The sequence below is a fragment of the Ziziphus jujuba genome, chromosome 10 (assembly GCF_031755915.1).
Source record: "Ziziphus jujuba cultivar Dongzao chromosome 10, ASM3175591v1".
Classification (NCBI taxonomy): domain Eukaryota; kingdom Viridiplantae; phylum Streptophyta; class Magnoliopsida; order Rosales; family Rhamnaceae; genus Ziziphus; species Ziziphus jujuba.
Window position 1 is genome coordinate 8,797,186 of NC_083388.1, and position 15,534 is coordinate 8,812,719.

The 15,534-nt window shown below is 36.0% G+C and overlaps 2 protein-coding genes and 2 pseudogenes across 2 annotated transcripts; 1 reads left to right on the forward strand and 3 right to left on the reverse strand.

Moving 5' to 3' along the window:
• Positions 1-792: 792 nt before the first annotated feature.
• Positions 793-3,434, forward strand: LOC107411034 (ribulose bisphosphate carboxylase/oxygenase activase, chloroplastic-like). The gene is given in 7 exon segments (NM_001323854.1): positions 793-837; positions 1,249-1,565; positions 1,669-1,771; positions 1,871-1,956; positions 2,122-2,594; positions 2,733-3,014; positions 3,131-3,434. Coding segments are annotated over 7 exon segments (1,416 nt in total). The 3' UTR covers positions 3,241-3,434.
• Positions 3,338-6,219, reverse strand: LOC107411010 (L-type lectin-domain containing receptor kinase SIT2-like). The gene has a single exon (XM_016018514.4). It carries the CDS (start codon positions 6,096-6,098, stop codon positions 4,035-4,037), a length of 2,064 nt encoding a protein of 687 aa, XP_015874000.3. The 5' UTR covers positions 6,099-6,219; the 3' UTR covers positions 3,338-4,034.
• A 2,533-nt stretch (positions 6,220-8,752) lies between these two features.
• On the reverse strand, positions 8,753-11,337 carry LOC107411009 (L-type lectin-domain containing receptor kinase IV.2-like; annotated as a pseudogene).
• Positions 11,338-12,853: 1,516 nt separating this feature from the next.
• On the reverse strand, positions 12,854-15,145 carry LOC107410969 (L-type lectin-domain containing receptor kinase IV.2-like; annotated as a pseudogene).
• Positions 15,146-15,534: the final 389 nt, after the last annotated feature.

Here is a 15,534-nt window from a genome sequence, read left to right on the forward strand (position 1 = left end):
ATCTGAGCCACATTTCGGTGACAAATATAGCCATGGCACATTTCTGACCATTCATTTCTTGACTTCACGATCACCTTGCGTTCGTTATGGGTTTCCCAGGAAAAAAACAAAAAAAAAAAAAAAAAAAAGGAAAAAAAAAGCAAAACTGAAAATTGAAGACACGAATTCAATGCAAAATTAAAAATTGTGCTTTCTCCTCAGGAATTTGATTGACAACTTAAATTTAAGATTAAAACAGTTTTTTGGCAAAATTTTTTTCTAATATTGGAAAGACCACGTTATAATATAGAATATATTTTTTTGTAAAAAATACAAAACTCTCTCTCTCTCATGTTTTATTTTGAAGTATTTAGTTTTTGTTTTGTTTTGGTCATGCATGATGGAAGACAAAAACTAATATGCAGTTTCAAATTCAATACGCAAAACCAAATAAATATCAACAACAAACCCATATAAGTGGTGAAGAGAAGACCTTGAACCCCAAACTCAGCCACGACCATCGCTTTAAAAGTAGAAAAAACTGGAACAGTCTCTCACTTTTTCTATTTTGTCCTTCAGCCAAGCCAACTAATGGTTGCCTTAGAAGCTGCCTCGTGTCATTCACCCCAATCTCAATTCTGTGGTCAATATGGATTTTATCAACTGCACCACAAGTTTAGCTCATGACCTTCATGCTTAAACCCCCACCTTTTAACCCATTCATTATATGTCCTCTGTGCCCTCCCAAACCACACCACACCACTGAAAGTCTGAGACTTAGCTGCTAAGTTTGATCATACTAACTCAACTGCCATGGCTGCCACAATTTCAACTGTTGGAACCGTTAACAGAACTCCTGTACTCTTTCTTTTCCCACCACTTTTACCCTTTTTGTCACATGTTTTTTTTCGTCAAATGTGTTCTTTTATCACTTTTATGGATGATTCATCTAATTTTTTACATACAGAAAAATGTTGTTTGGAAATTTGTTGTGGAAGATCTATAATGGGTCTTCTTGTTTCTTCCTGTTCCATCGTTTGAACGATATTTTTTCGAGTGAATTACTGAACTATTACATATCTGCTATGTGTTTCATCAGTGATGAGTGCCAATAAAGCTTTGTTAATTCATACTACTTACTTTGATTCTTTAGTTCTTTTTTTTTTTTTTTTAAAAAGACCGTTTGAAATTGAACTATGTGACTTGTAGGGAAGTTTCTTTTTTTTTTTTTTTTTCCTGAGAAGAAGTTCATGTGATTTGTAAATGCAGTTGAGCTTGAATAGCTCTGTTTCTGGAGTCTCAGTCCCAAGCTCTGCTTTCTTTGGAAGTAGCTTGAAGAAGGTAGGTTCAAGATTCAACTACCAGAAGATTGCATCTGGGAACTTAAAGGTGGCTGCTGAATATGATGAGGAGAAGCAGACTAACAAGGACAGATGGCAAGGCCTTGCCTATGACATTTCTGATGACCAGCAAGACATAACGAGAGGAAAGGGAATGGTTGATACTCTCTTCCAAGCTCCCATGCAGAGTGGAACTCACTATGCCGTCATGAGCTCATACGAATATCTTAGTACCGGACTTCGCCAGTAAGCAGAATAACACAGAATTCTATACAAGATCTCTTTTTTGTTTGCCTTTTAATATGCAAGTTACCTAATTCATTTGAGTGCTGATTTATGTTTATGTCAGATACATGGATAACAATATGGATGGGTTTTACATAGCTCCGGCTTTCATGGACAAACTGGTGGTTCACATCACAAAGAACTTCCTGACATTGCCTAACATTAAGGTATATAAAGGAATGGAAAATTCTCAAGCAAATTTCTTCTTCTTTTATGTTGGTTTTGATTATATATAGCTTATTTTGTACTCTGTTCAATTACATTAGGTTCCTCTCATTCTTGGTATTTGGGGAGGAAAAGGTCAAGGAAAATCTTTCCAATGTGAGCTTGTGTTTGCCAAGATGGGAATCAAGTGAGTTTCTGCTTTAGCTTTGCTTTATCCAATTAGTTACTAAGGACCAAGTTGAAACTGAAGAGAGTAGTTTAAAGTTCTATGGATTCTTGGTGTTCCCTTTGTTTGTTTACAGGATAGGTTTCTCTTTTTGCATTCTTATTAACATTGTGTAAAATTGTTCAGCCCTATCATGATGAGTGCTGGAGAATTGGAAAGTGGAAACGCAGGAGAGCCTGCAAAATTGATCAGACAGAGGTACCGTGAGGCTGCTGACATTATCAAGAAAGGAAAAATGTGCTGCCTCTTCATCAATGATCTTGATGCCGGTGCTGGTAGGCTTGGTGGAACTACACAGTACACTGTGAACAACCAAATGGTGAATGCTACTCTCATGAACATTGCTGATAACCCAACAAATGTCCAGCTTCCTGGTATGTACAACAAGGAGGAAAATCCCCGTGTCCCCATCATTGTCACTGGTAACGACTTCTCCACGTTGTATGCCCCTCTCATCCGTGATGGTCGTATGGAGAAATTCTACTGGGCTCCCACCAGGGAAGACAGGATTGGTGTATGCACTGGAATCTTCAGGACTGACAATATTCCCCCTGAGGATATTGTCAAGCTTGTAGATACATTCCCTGGTCAATCTATTGGTATGCTCTATGACAAGCTTATAAAATCATTGAACCTAAAAGCAGACAGACAGACATAAACGTTTTAGAGAACAATTTAAAATTATAAGCTGATGAAAATAGATGCCCCTATGAACTAACTTTTCTGTCTTTATGTAGATTTCTTCGGTGCGCTAAGAGCTCGAGTATATGATGATGAAGTGAGGAAGTGGGTATCAGGTGTTGGAGTTGAAAGCATTGGAAAGAAGCTTGTAAACTCTAAAGAGGGCCCTCCTACTTTTGAGCAGCCTAAAATGACCCTCGAAAAACTCCTCGAGTATGGTAACATGCTTGTTCAGGAGCAGCAGAATGTGAAGAGAGTTCAGTTGGCTGACAAGTACTTGAGCGAGGCAGCACTTGGGGACGCAAATGACGATTCCATCAAAAGTGGATCCTTCTATGGTTAGCTCCTTTATTCTAGAGGCTCCAATGATGTCTATTTCTGTTCTCTTTTTTGTGCAATGTTGTTTGGACTACCATGGGAGTTTGTTGAAGCTTGTAAAATTTCTTAATTGCAGGGAAAGCAGCCCAACAAATTAATGTACCAATTCCTGAAGGCTGCACTGACCCATCAGCGTCAAACTTTGACCCAACTGCTAGGAGTGACAACGGTAGCTGCCAGTATTGAGGCAAGCCACCTTAGTGCCTTCCTAGGCAGTGATCCATATTCCATCTGCATGTGGGAAGAATTCATGATATTGCTAGCAAATATCTATGGATTAATGTTCCTAATTTTTTTGAAAATTTACACTTAAATCTTACTGTAATGTACGATTGTCTTGTATTTCGTGTTAATGATTGAACAATCTACGATTTGAACCCTTTTTTTTTTTTTTTTTTTTTTTTTTTCCCCCCGGTCTATTTCCATGGAATCATTATTCATATCCCTCATATCATATGTAATGTGAAAAAACTATCAAGAATATGGGATGTCCTTTGCCAATTTGTTAAGGTATATCATATTTGCAAGGCTGCATGCTCATTCAGTTAGTCTCTTGGATCTTCGTGTTTAGATGGTTAATCTGGTATTTTAACCATTTTCACCTTATTGTGATGAAAAACTTCCATTGAAGTTGAATAATACAGAGTATCAAATCCATTTTCCTATATAAGCATATAAAAATTTTCCGCAGATCCTTAATACCCATCATAAATTTTCAGTCTGAATGCAAGTTATGTTTATTAAGAGGTTCATTAGAGAACATCTCCTCTGCCTATGCAAAAACATAGATACAAAATTCAGCGTTTTAACTAAGATGAATCTGACAGAATATAGTATTAATCTCATAAATATATATGTATGGACATATATATAGAAGAGCTTACATGCATAAATTTAAGATCTTGAGTTTCACTTCCTTAAATTGTTGACAATCTATAAATCATGGTCTAGTGCATTCAAAGCAATGAAAATCTGCCAATTTAACGCGTTTTGTCCAAGATTGATTCATTACTTGACAAGGAATGAGCGGAATACTTTCCAAACGAATAACCAAATGACATAACCAACTGCAATGCTTCATTACTTTCCGTAGATGTATTTATACTAAGACTATCAGGTTGCATTTCCTGCAAAGTAGCATCGCCATCGAAATACTGCAACACTTGCCTCATGCTGGGCCTCATTTCCGGCAAAGGGTGTGAACAAAGCAGACCAAGTTTCAAAACCAACTCCATCTCCTTTGTCAAGTAATTACCTTCCAATTTAGGATCACTAGCATCAAGGATTGCACCTCCTTTCCAGCATTCCAAGACCCAATCCAACAGAATAACCCCTTCACGAACTCCTTGTAGGTTTGTAGGCCTCCTTCCACAAGCCACCTCGAGCATAAAAATCCCAAAAGCAAACACATCCGTGCTGGTAGTTGCCTTTCCTGTTCGGGCAAGCTCAGGAGCCAGATAACCCAGAGTCCCAACCACATGAGTGGTTTGAGGATTGGAACCATGGTCATACAATCTAGCAAGGCCAAAATCTCCAAGCCTTCCATTTAAATCAGCATCTAATAGAACATTGCTAGCCTTTACATCTCTATGCAAAACTACTTGTTCCCACTCTTCATGGAGGTAAAGAAGAGCAGATGCTACACCTTTTAGAATTCTAAATCTTTGAAACCAATTGAGGTTTGGCTTTACATTGTTGAACAAGAACTTGTCGAGGCTTCCATTGGGCATATAATCATAGACCAAGAGTAGTTCTCCTCTTCTCCTGCAATATCCAAGGAGCTGCACCAAGTTTCTATGCCTTAGCCTTCCTATGCTAGCAATTTCAGCAACAAATTCTTTCATCCCTTGTTTTGAATCATGGGACACTCTCTTAACTGCTATCTGCTGGTTTGAATTATGTAGTTTTCCTCTATAAACCTTTCCAAAACCACCTCTTCCAAGGAGCTCCCTTTCCTTGAAGCCGTTGGTTGCTCTATAGAGATTCTTATAGGAGAATCTGTGAGGACCATATTCTGTTTCCCATTCTTCAAGCACTTCTTCATATTTTTTACTCCTTATGAAGTAAGAGGCTCCAATCACAATGATCAAGACAACTGCAGCTGCTAAAGGTAATATCAAAATCATTTTAAATGACTTTTTCTTTCTTTTTTGTGGAGGAAGGGAAGGAAGCTTTGAAATTTCGAGACTTTGTGCTTGTCCACTTTTATTAAAGCTCCATCCAAGAATATAGTGGTCACTTGCAAATGTGCCAGTGGATGAAGAGAAACCAACATACATATATTCCAAAAGAATTTGAGAAAGATCTATGGCTGTTGACAAGAGAGGTCGATTTGGCTTTGGAATTTTTACTGGGGCAATAGTCACATTGAGTGTTTTTTCTGCTTCATCATAGTCTATCCAAAGCTGCATTGGATTTCCACTTATGAGTTCCAAGCTTATATTCTTCCTTTCTTTATCAGAAAAGTAACTTGTAGGAGCTGCTTCAATTGATTTCGGGCTGTTCACATCAACTCCTACATGGTTTTTATCTATGTCTTCAAATTCAATACTCATACTTGTATCTAGCTCAATCGCCACCACATGGTTTGCAGGGAGGCTCCAGTTTGAAGGATTAAATATTCCGAAAAACTGACTTTGTAGAGCATGGCTGAAATTCATAGTTGGTGAGATGGTGAAGGCTATCCCATGGCCACCAAGATTTGGCAATTCGGGAACCATGGCAAATACGAAATTTGTAGAAAACGAAAGATTCGTCATCAAACCAGAGGAATATGTGTTGAAACTTAAAGGAATTCTGTAGAAAGCATGACCCATTTGTTGCTTGGAAGTGTTAGTGAGCTGCAATAAACCATTGGGGTGGATTTTTGCGATTCCATCAAGATGCAGATTGGCTCCTTGGAAACCATTGTAAATAAATTGGTTTCCATCTTGAGCCAAGGAGAAGTGGATGAACAACAAACATAGAATTATCAGAAAGTGAAATTCTTTTAGACTTGTAGCCATGTGCAACTTCAGCAACAAAGAGAAAAAATTGATAAGCATAATGTCATACTACTTCTTTGGCCATGAACTTCATCTTAAAAATGGAGGTATTCAATCTTGGGAAACCAACTAATTACACTGAGATAGAGGGTCAACATGTGTTTTTGACTTGACAAATGATTTGCCCGCATTTCAATTAATTGTCTAAATATGATTCTAAATTTCCACCAAACATAGTAGTTGGGGAGAAAAATGAAACTATTAGTTACAATGGGGGACAAAGGTGTAGGTCTTGTTAGCAAAATTTCTAGCGGTCTTATACATTTTATTGGTCAACACATTCTGATAATGTATCAGCCAGATATGAAACCAGTTCAATGGTGTCTAAATATTCTACAGGGCCTATTCTGCAAATAGTGTTAAGCAACCAAGTTCTTAGTTTCTTCTTATTGGAGTTATTATGCCAATTCTTTTGGTTGAATTCAAGAACTTGCATGGAAGGTTGTTATATGTTTATCTTTTTTTTTCTTTTTTTTTTTTTTTTTTTTTGGGCTGATCCCTGAAATAGTATACGTATATAACTTGATAATAATAATAAAAAAATGAAATATATTTTCATATGGACAACATTTGTTTTTGTATGAAACTATTGGGAAGTTTATCAAATAAAATGAAAGAAATCAAAAGACAAATATGAAAAAGTTAGTCAACCATTTGTGCAATGGCCGTACTTAAAATAGTTCCTTCATTCTGTGATTCAAACGGTACCTGATGAAAATCTTTCCCTCAAAACTATTTCACTTTGGAATTTTATTTGAAAAAAAATATACACTGCTCCATCTTCATTTCTATTTCAACCTGATATGGTAAATGGATAAAAGAAAAGAATCTTTTGGGTGCTACAGCAATGCAAAAAAGTCAACTTTTGGTTTAAAATCCTGGTGACTGAATTTTCAAAGATAACCCTGGAAATTCGGGAGCCAAATGCAGAATTTTCAACATTGTCACTTTCTTTCAGCAAAAATAAAACATTGTTTTCGTTGTTTTCCTGCTTTACAGGGCCCACAATGTTTTAGAGATTTTCAAATGAAGATGAGACTACGAGAGCCGATGACTATTTTTACTTTTGTTTTCTAAATTCATTATTTATACATTTTATATGTGAGTTAATGGTAATATGGGATATCACAAACATGCATATCCATTAAACTTTTTTTTTTCTTTTCCTTTTTGTTTTGCTAATTAAACGTTATTTTGAATATATTATATAATGATTCGATACACAGTATCACATACATTTGACGTTAAAATTTGTTATTATTATTTTTTTTTTTACAAGTAATCAATTGAAAGTAAATAAAAAATTGAAAAATTAAATTAACAAAAGAAATTTTAAAAAAATTAAATAATCTTTTAGTTATTAAATATATTGGATACGAATAAAAACTATTGCATTAACAAAAAATTGTGTAGACAACTTCAACTAGAAAAATTTGCAATTTAAGACCTTAATAGATAAGGAATTTTTAGCAATATAATATTTGTAGCTATAACGTCAACCAAGCTAAAAGTATGACTTTGACCCAACAAAAAAAAAAAAAAAAAAACAAAAAGCTAAAAATTTAATTACGATAATGTGGTAAATTTAATATAAGAAGATAGATTTTATATTAATGTCAAACAATGATACAAAGTTGAAGTCTTTGTTAAAATAGGTAAAAGTTAAAAAGTCTTGTTTTATTTAAAAATATAGACATAAAGGTTAAAACGATAATTAATAATTGAACTAACATTCACTCAAAATAAAATATATTAATTAACCTAACATTTTTTACATATTAAAAAAATTTATGTAACCGCTGGTAGAGAATATGATGACGATTGGACTGAAGTAATTAATTTGCCACATTCAAAAAGATAAAAATAAAGTTAAAAAAAAGAAGAAGTTAATTTAGGGGGGCAAAATTCTAATTTAAAAGGTACAATTAAAAATTTGTTCAAAAAGTTCTAAAAAAAATAATAATAATAAATAAGGGAGGCCTAACAATGAATTTGATAAACTAAAAAGAAACGCTAATGTCATGGCATTTTCTTTAATACATCTTTAAGGAGCCTTAAAACAAAGTCCCTATAGGATAGTCTATTGTAAAAGCTATTGTTTTTAGGGTAATAATCCGAATTTAAATATCCATATCATTAATATTAGAAAACCAAAAAAAAAAAAAAAAAAGAAAAAAAAGCTTGAAAAGATTCAAAAATAAATTCTAAATTTATTCCCCTCTTAAGTGACAAGTTTATAATATATAGAGAAATGTGATAGGCATGGATAGGCACTAAAACATACACGAAAGTATGCATGAATGCACACACACACACACACACACACACACACACACACACACACACATATATATATATATATATATATATATTAATGTAGGTTTACGGCAGCAAATAAATAGAAAAAATTTGGCGAAAATGAAGAAGAATAGAAGAAAAGCGGGAGAAAATAGAGAAGGGGCTAGGATAAGACGATTAGGAAAGATAATCAAGACAAATATTTTAGAGGGAAGAACAGGAAAACCCAAGAAACAGAATGACTTTTGTCAATAATTCATAATCTCAGTAATCAATCTGATAGGGTTCCATTATACCCTGTGTATAATAATAATAATAATAATAATAATAATAATAAACTAATTAAAATTTGGAAATGAATCAAAACCATAATAAAATCTGATAATATTAAAATCCTAATAAATCATACAAGTATTGTATTCTTATCCTCTAAACAATTGATAAAGCTCCTTGAGTTTTAACTGGTAATTAAAGTGACCCTTATCAGCCAAAAAGATCTGGATCATTTCACATTCATATGGCAAATATAACTTCTAATTCAGCGCCCTTTTTGGAGTATTGATTCATTGCTTAGCATGGAATAAGCAGAAATCTGTCCATATGATTGGGAAAATGACGTTCCTACCTCAGATAATCCATTACTTGGAGTAAATATACTTGTACATGCACTTTTGTCGTCAAGAAATTCTGGCAAACTAGAATTTCCATCCAAATACTGCAGCACTTGCCTCATGCTGGGCCTCATTGCAGGCAAAGGGTGTGAACAAAGCAGCCCAAGTTTCAAAGCCAACTCCATCTCTTCTACCAAGTATTTACCTTCCAATTTGGGATCACTAGCACCAATAATTGTTCCTCTTCTCCAGCACCCAGTGACCCAATCCAACAAACTTACTTTGTCAGGCAAGGCTTGTAGGTGTCTCGGCCTCCTTCCACAAGCCACCTCAAGAACAAAGACCCCAAAAGCAAACACATCGGTGTTAGTAGTTGCCCTTCCAGTCCTAATAAGCTCAGGAGCAAGATAACCAACTGTCCCAACCATATGAGTGGTTTGAGGATTTGTACCATGGTCATATAATCTAGCAAGCCCAAAATCACCAAGCCTTCCATTTAAATCAGCATCTAGCAGAACATTGCTAGACTTCACATCTCTATGCAAAACAACCTGTTCCCACTCTTCATGGAGGTAAAGGAGAGCAGATGCGACACCTTTGACAGCTCTAAATCTGTGGAGCCAACTGAGGTTTGGTTTTTCATTGCTGAGCAAGAACTTGTCAAGGCTTCCATTGGGCATGTAATCATAGACCAAGAGAAGTTCTCCCTTTCATTTACAATATCCGAGGAGCTGCACCAAGTTTCTGTGCCTAAGCCTTCTCATGATGGCTATTTCAGCCACAAATTCTCTCATCCCTTGTTTTGAATCGTGGGACACTCTTTTCACTGCTATTTGCACGTTCGAAGTAGGAAGTGTGCCTCTATAAACCTTTCCAAATCCTCCTGATCCAAGAAGCTCCTTTTCTCTGAATCCTTTTATTGCTATGTAGAGATTCTTATAGGAGAACCTTTGATGACCATATTCTGTTTCCCACTCTTCATGTATTTCTTCATATTTTTTCTTCCTTATAAAGTAAACACCTACAATAACCATGATCAGAACATCAAATGCAACTATAGGTAATATTATGATCAATTTACTGGGTTTCTTGCTTGTTTTCCTCTTTGGAGGTAGTGGTGGAAGCTTTGAAATGTCAATATTCTGTGCTTGTCCACTCTTGTTGAAGCTCCACCCAAGCACATAATGCTCACTTGCTAGTGGCCCTGTGGCTGAAGAGAAACCAACATACATATTTTCCAAAAGAATTTGGGAAAGATCAATGGTTGTTGACAAGAGAGGCCTGTTTGGTTTGGAAATTCTTATTGGGGCTATTGTTACATAGAGTGTTTTTCGTGCTGCATCATAGTCGATCCAAATTTGCATTGGATCTCCATTTAAGAGCCTAAAGCTTATATTCTTTCCTTATTCACTAGAGAAGTAAGTTGCAGGAGCTGACTCAACTGATTTCAAGCTGTTCACATCAATTCCCACATGGTTGTCATCTACATCTTCAAATTCGAGGTTCATAACCGTGTCGAGCTCGATTGCCAACACATGGTTTGTAGAAAGGCCAACATTCGAAATGTTAAATAATCCTAGGTACTGACCAGCAACAGCTTGCTTGAAGCCCATAGATGGCGAGATGGTGAAGGCAAGGCCCTGGCCACTGTAATTCGGGATCTCAGGGACTATGGCAAATTCAAAGTTGGTGGAAAATGAAGGAAATGGAATCAAAGCAGAAGAGGATGTATTGAAACTTATGGAAATTCTATAGAAAGCATGGCCCTTTTGTAATATTGAAGTGTTGGTAAGCTGTAACAAACCATTGGGGTGGATTTTTGCAACTCCATCAAGATGCAGGTTGGCTCCATGGAAGCCATTGTAAATGAACTGGTTTTCATCTTGAGCTAAGGAAAAACGCATAGTGGAAAGAATTGTGAGAAATAAAAGTGCTACAAGACTTGTACCCATTTGAGAAGATTATGCAAAGAGAGAATGATCTACTTTGGTGTGGTAGGGAGCAGCAGTAAAAAATAGACAACTTTCTTCCCTTAAGAGGATAAGAAATGGCCCAACAATGTATATAAGCTTATCAAACGCAAATGAAGTACCAAGGATCAAACATAAGACCTCTCGCTATCGATCTTACTTTCAACAGGACTGACTGTGTTTTCCTTGGTTATTGGGTAACCAAGATTATTTTCTTCCCAGGTTATCTTTTGGACTGACTATGTTTTCCATGTTCCTGGGGTAACCAAGATTCTATTCTTCCCAGGTTCTTTTTTGAACTGACTATATGTTTTCCCTAGGATAAAGTGTCACAGGAGATATTTTAATAGCTTTTAACCTTTACAATTGTCCGTAAATGAAATACTTTACATGTGCCTGACATAGATCTATACTCTTACACAAGTTCAACATATATAGCTTTCTCGGTTAGATAAAACAAAAGAAATTTTCTAACATGCATATTCTCATCATCCAAAGCTTGGTTAGATTGGAAATTTGATTTGAAAATTTTACTAATAACCCTGATTTCTAATTGAACAGATAGAGTGGATGAAAGAAATAAACCTCATCAATGAAAAAACCATTGACTGGTGTTGCGACGGAAGTTTCCAAGAAAATGACTTTAGATATGTTGTGGCCAAATGCTGAATTTTCAGCCTTGTCAGTTTTAGATATTTAATTTGTTTTTGTTCTATATGGTGCAAGCAAGGGAAAGTTGCTGTCTTCATGACCTGTGTTCAAAACTTGTTTAATATTCCGTTGGAAGGTACTTGAGACTGGTCCAACCATTTAGGTAAAGATCTCCCTCACTAATCACTCACCTACTTTATGAATGGTACTATGTTTATCTGCACCCATTGATGCTCTGCCCCAGTGGATGTCCTTGTTAAGGTTAACAGAGATGAAGCAATTGGTGCAGGGAAGGGAATGGTTGGGATGGGTGCAGAAGTTGGTTAGAGGTAATAAATGTAAGCTGCTTCCAGCTGTACAATTGGCTGCCCTAGAGAAGGTTTAAAGTTATGTCCTGAGTTGGAGTTTAATGGATGTGCCTTGGAGAGTCACTAGCCAATTATTCATTGAAAATTTGAAGACTGTCTTGCATGGTTGGAAGAACGGCCTGAGGGGCTCAACTGTCTTGTACGTCAAGGAACTGTTGAAATTGGTTTCAGAATGAATAAAATCTGGGCAAAACATATGGTGTTATTGAGCAGATCAAGAAGTAGCATGAATTATGAATGTTAATTATGCAGTGGTTGAAAAGTATCCATAAATATCCTTCTTCCCTTTAAAATTATGTTAGCATTAATTAAGCCATGATATAGAAAGTAAAAGGTGTTAACCACGATAAAGGTTAAATGCTATGGGAGTAAACCAAGGAACATTTTTTCTTTTTTCTTTTTTTTTCTTTTTTTTGGTTTTTATTGGAAAATAAGTTTCATATATATTGTGGTGCCTACTTACTACTAGCTACAACTTTTGGGATAGACATTGATTTAATATGGTACTAGAGCCTCGGTGACCAACAGGTCTTGTGTTGAGGGGGTGTATTAGAAAATAAGCTTGATATACATTGTTGAGCTCACTTCCTAATAGCTATAGCTTTTAGGATAGACTATGATTTAACATATTTAAGGCTATCTTCATATTGTTACAAACAGATTTGACTAGAAATTTGAGCTAGATTATGAATCTGACACATGTACATGAAACTTTCTAGTTTTATTTTACAGTGTGGAATCAAATAGCATGAAAAAGATGCAAAAATAACTTGAGTTTATTTCTCTAAAGTTTTTTTTTTTTTTTTTTTTTGTGGTTCAAATTTATTTCTGCAAAGTAACAAGAAAAGTTGGTAGGTTGTAGTGCGATATTATTGGCATGAGTGAACCAATACAAATAGAAATAATACATACATTCGTTACGTACCTACGTATAAACATACATATTATTGTGTTCTTCACAATATTCTCCCATCTATTCTTACACAGAGAATTGATAAGTTCCTTGAGTTTCAATGGTTAATTCACCCTCAGCATAGATTGGGATATTGTGTATTCAGCATAATAAAATTCTAATTCGGCGCCCTTGGTGGAGGAATGTTTCATTGCTTGACAAGGAATGAGCAGAACATCTTCCAAATGTAGAGGAAACTGACATTACCAACCCATATGCTTCATTTCTTGCTGTATCAGCTTGAATTTCGGGCAAACTAGCATTGCCATCCAAATACTGCATCACTTGCCTCATGCTGGGCCTCATTGCTGGCGTAGAGTGTGAACAATGCAATCCAAGTTTCAAAACTAATTCCATCTCCTCTGCCAAGTAATCACCTTCCAATTTTGGATCACGGGCATCAAGGATGGCTCCTTTTCTCCAGCAGTCCATGACCCAATCCACCAGAATAAATTCTTCGTCTAGTCCTCTTTGATCTATAGGCCTCCTTCCACAAGCAACCTCAAGCGTAAATGCTCCAAAAGCAAACACATCAGTGTGAGTAGTTGCTTTTGCAGATTTATTCAGCTCAGGATCCAGATAACCCACAGTCCCAACTATATGAGTGGTTTGAAGAATGGTACCATGGTCATATAATCTAGCAAGGCCAAAATCTCCAAGCCTTCTGTTTAGATCAGCATCTAATAGAACATTACTAGCTTTTACATCTCTATGCAAAACAACTTGTTCCCACTCTTCATGGAGATAAAGAAGAGCAGAAGCAACACCTTTAATAACTCGAAATCTATGAAACCAACTGAGCTTTGGTTTTTCATTGCTGAACAAGAATTTATCAAGGCTTCCATTTGGCATATAATCATAGACCAAGAGAAGTTCTCCTTCTTTTCTGCAATACCCAAGGAGCTGCACCAAGTTTCTGTGCCTAAGCCTTCTCATACTAGCTATTTCAGCCACAAATTCTCTCATCCCTTGTTTCGAATTGTGGGATACTCTCTTCACCGCTATCTGCATGTTCGAAGTAGGAAGTGTTCCTCTATAAACCTTTCCAAAACCTCCTGCTCCAAGAAGCTCCTTTTCTCCGAATCCTTTTGTTGCCACATAGAGATTTTTATAGGAGAACCTTTGAGGACCATATTCTGCTTCCCACTCTTCGCGTACTTTTTCATATTTCTTCCTCCTTATAAGGTAAATAGCTCCAATAACCATGACCATAACAATTGTGATAGCTATAGGCAATATTATCGTTATTTTACTAGGCTTCTTGCTTGTTTTCCTATGTGGAGGAAGCAGAGGAAGCTTTGAAATGTCTATATTTTGTGCTTGTCCACTTTTGTTGAAGCTCCATCCAAGTATATATTGTGCGCTTGCAGTTGACTCTATGGCTGCGGAGAAACCAAGATACATTTTTTCCAAAAGAACTTGGGAAAGATCGATATGTGTTGACAGGAGAGGCTGGTTTGGCTTGAAGCTTCTTGCTGAGGCTAATGTTACATTGAGTGTTTTCTTTGGTGCATCATAGTCGATCCAAAGCTGCATGGGGTCTCCATTGATGAGCTTCAAGCTTATATTCTTCCCTTCTTCACTGGAAAGTAAGTTGCAGGAGCTGACTCCAAGGACTTCAAGCCATTCACATCAATTCCCACATGGTTGTCATTTATATCTTCAAACTCAACATTCTCAATCGTATCAAGCTCAATTGCCAGCACATGGTTTGTCGGAAGGCCATTGTTTGAGATATTGAATAATCCCAAGTACTGAGTGGCAACAGCTTGGTTGAACCCCATGGATGGTGAGATTGTGAAGGCAATACCATGAGCTCAAAGATCTGGAAACTCAGGAACTATGGCAAATACAAAGTTTGTTGAAAATGAAGGAAATGGAATGGGAGCAGAGGAGGATGTGTTGAAACTTATGGGAATTTTGTAGAAAGCATGACCCATTTTTTGCCTTGTAGTGTTGGTGAGCTGCAATAAACCATTAGGATGGCTTTTTACAACACCATCAAGATGCAGGTTGGCTCCATGGAAGCCATTGTAAATAACCTGGTTTTCATCTTGAGCGAAGAACAAATGGATATTGCAGAGAATTGTTAGAAAGAAAAGTGCCCCAGGGGTTATCATTGAGAAAATTAAGCACAGAGGATGATTTAGATTGTTATTACACACACACACACACACACACACACACACACATATATATATCTTTTCTAATATCATTTCTTGGGGTAGAATTCAAGTAGCTATAGTCCATTTATTCTATGTTTTAGATAACCACTTGAAGCTGAACTTTGGGCCACATTAAAATCTATTTCACCCTCTCACATATTCAACAGAAAAAGTTACATATATAGATAAAATGAGTCTTATATGTGATTTCTGCAGCCAAAACTTCACTATATCGGATTTTTTATTTGAAATGTTAAATGGGAATTAGTTATAGTATCTTCTACTACGTCCTCTTTTCTATTTTAACTAGAGGAAGTGGTTAAAATTAAAATAAAAAATAAAAAAATAAAAATGATTTGGATGCTACGGCAATTTGCATAAACATCAACATACATTAATATCCTGGTAACTGAACTTTTCA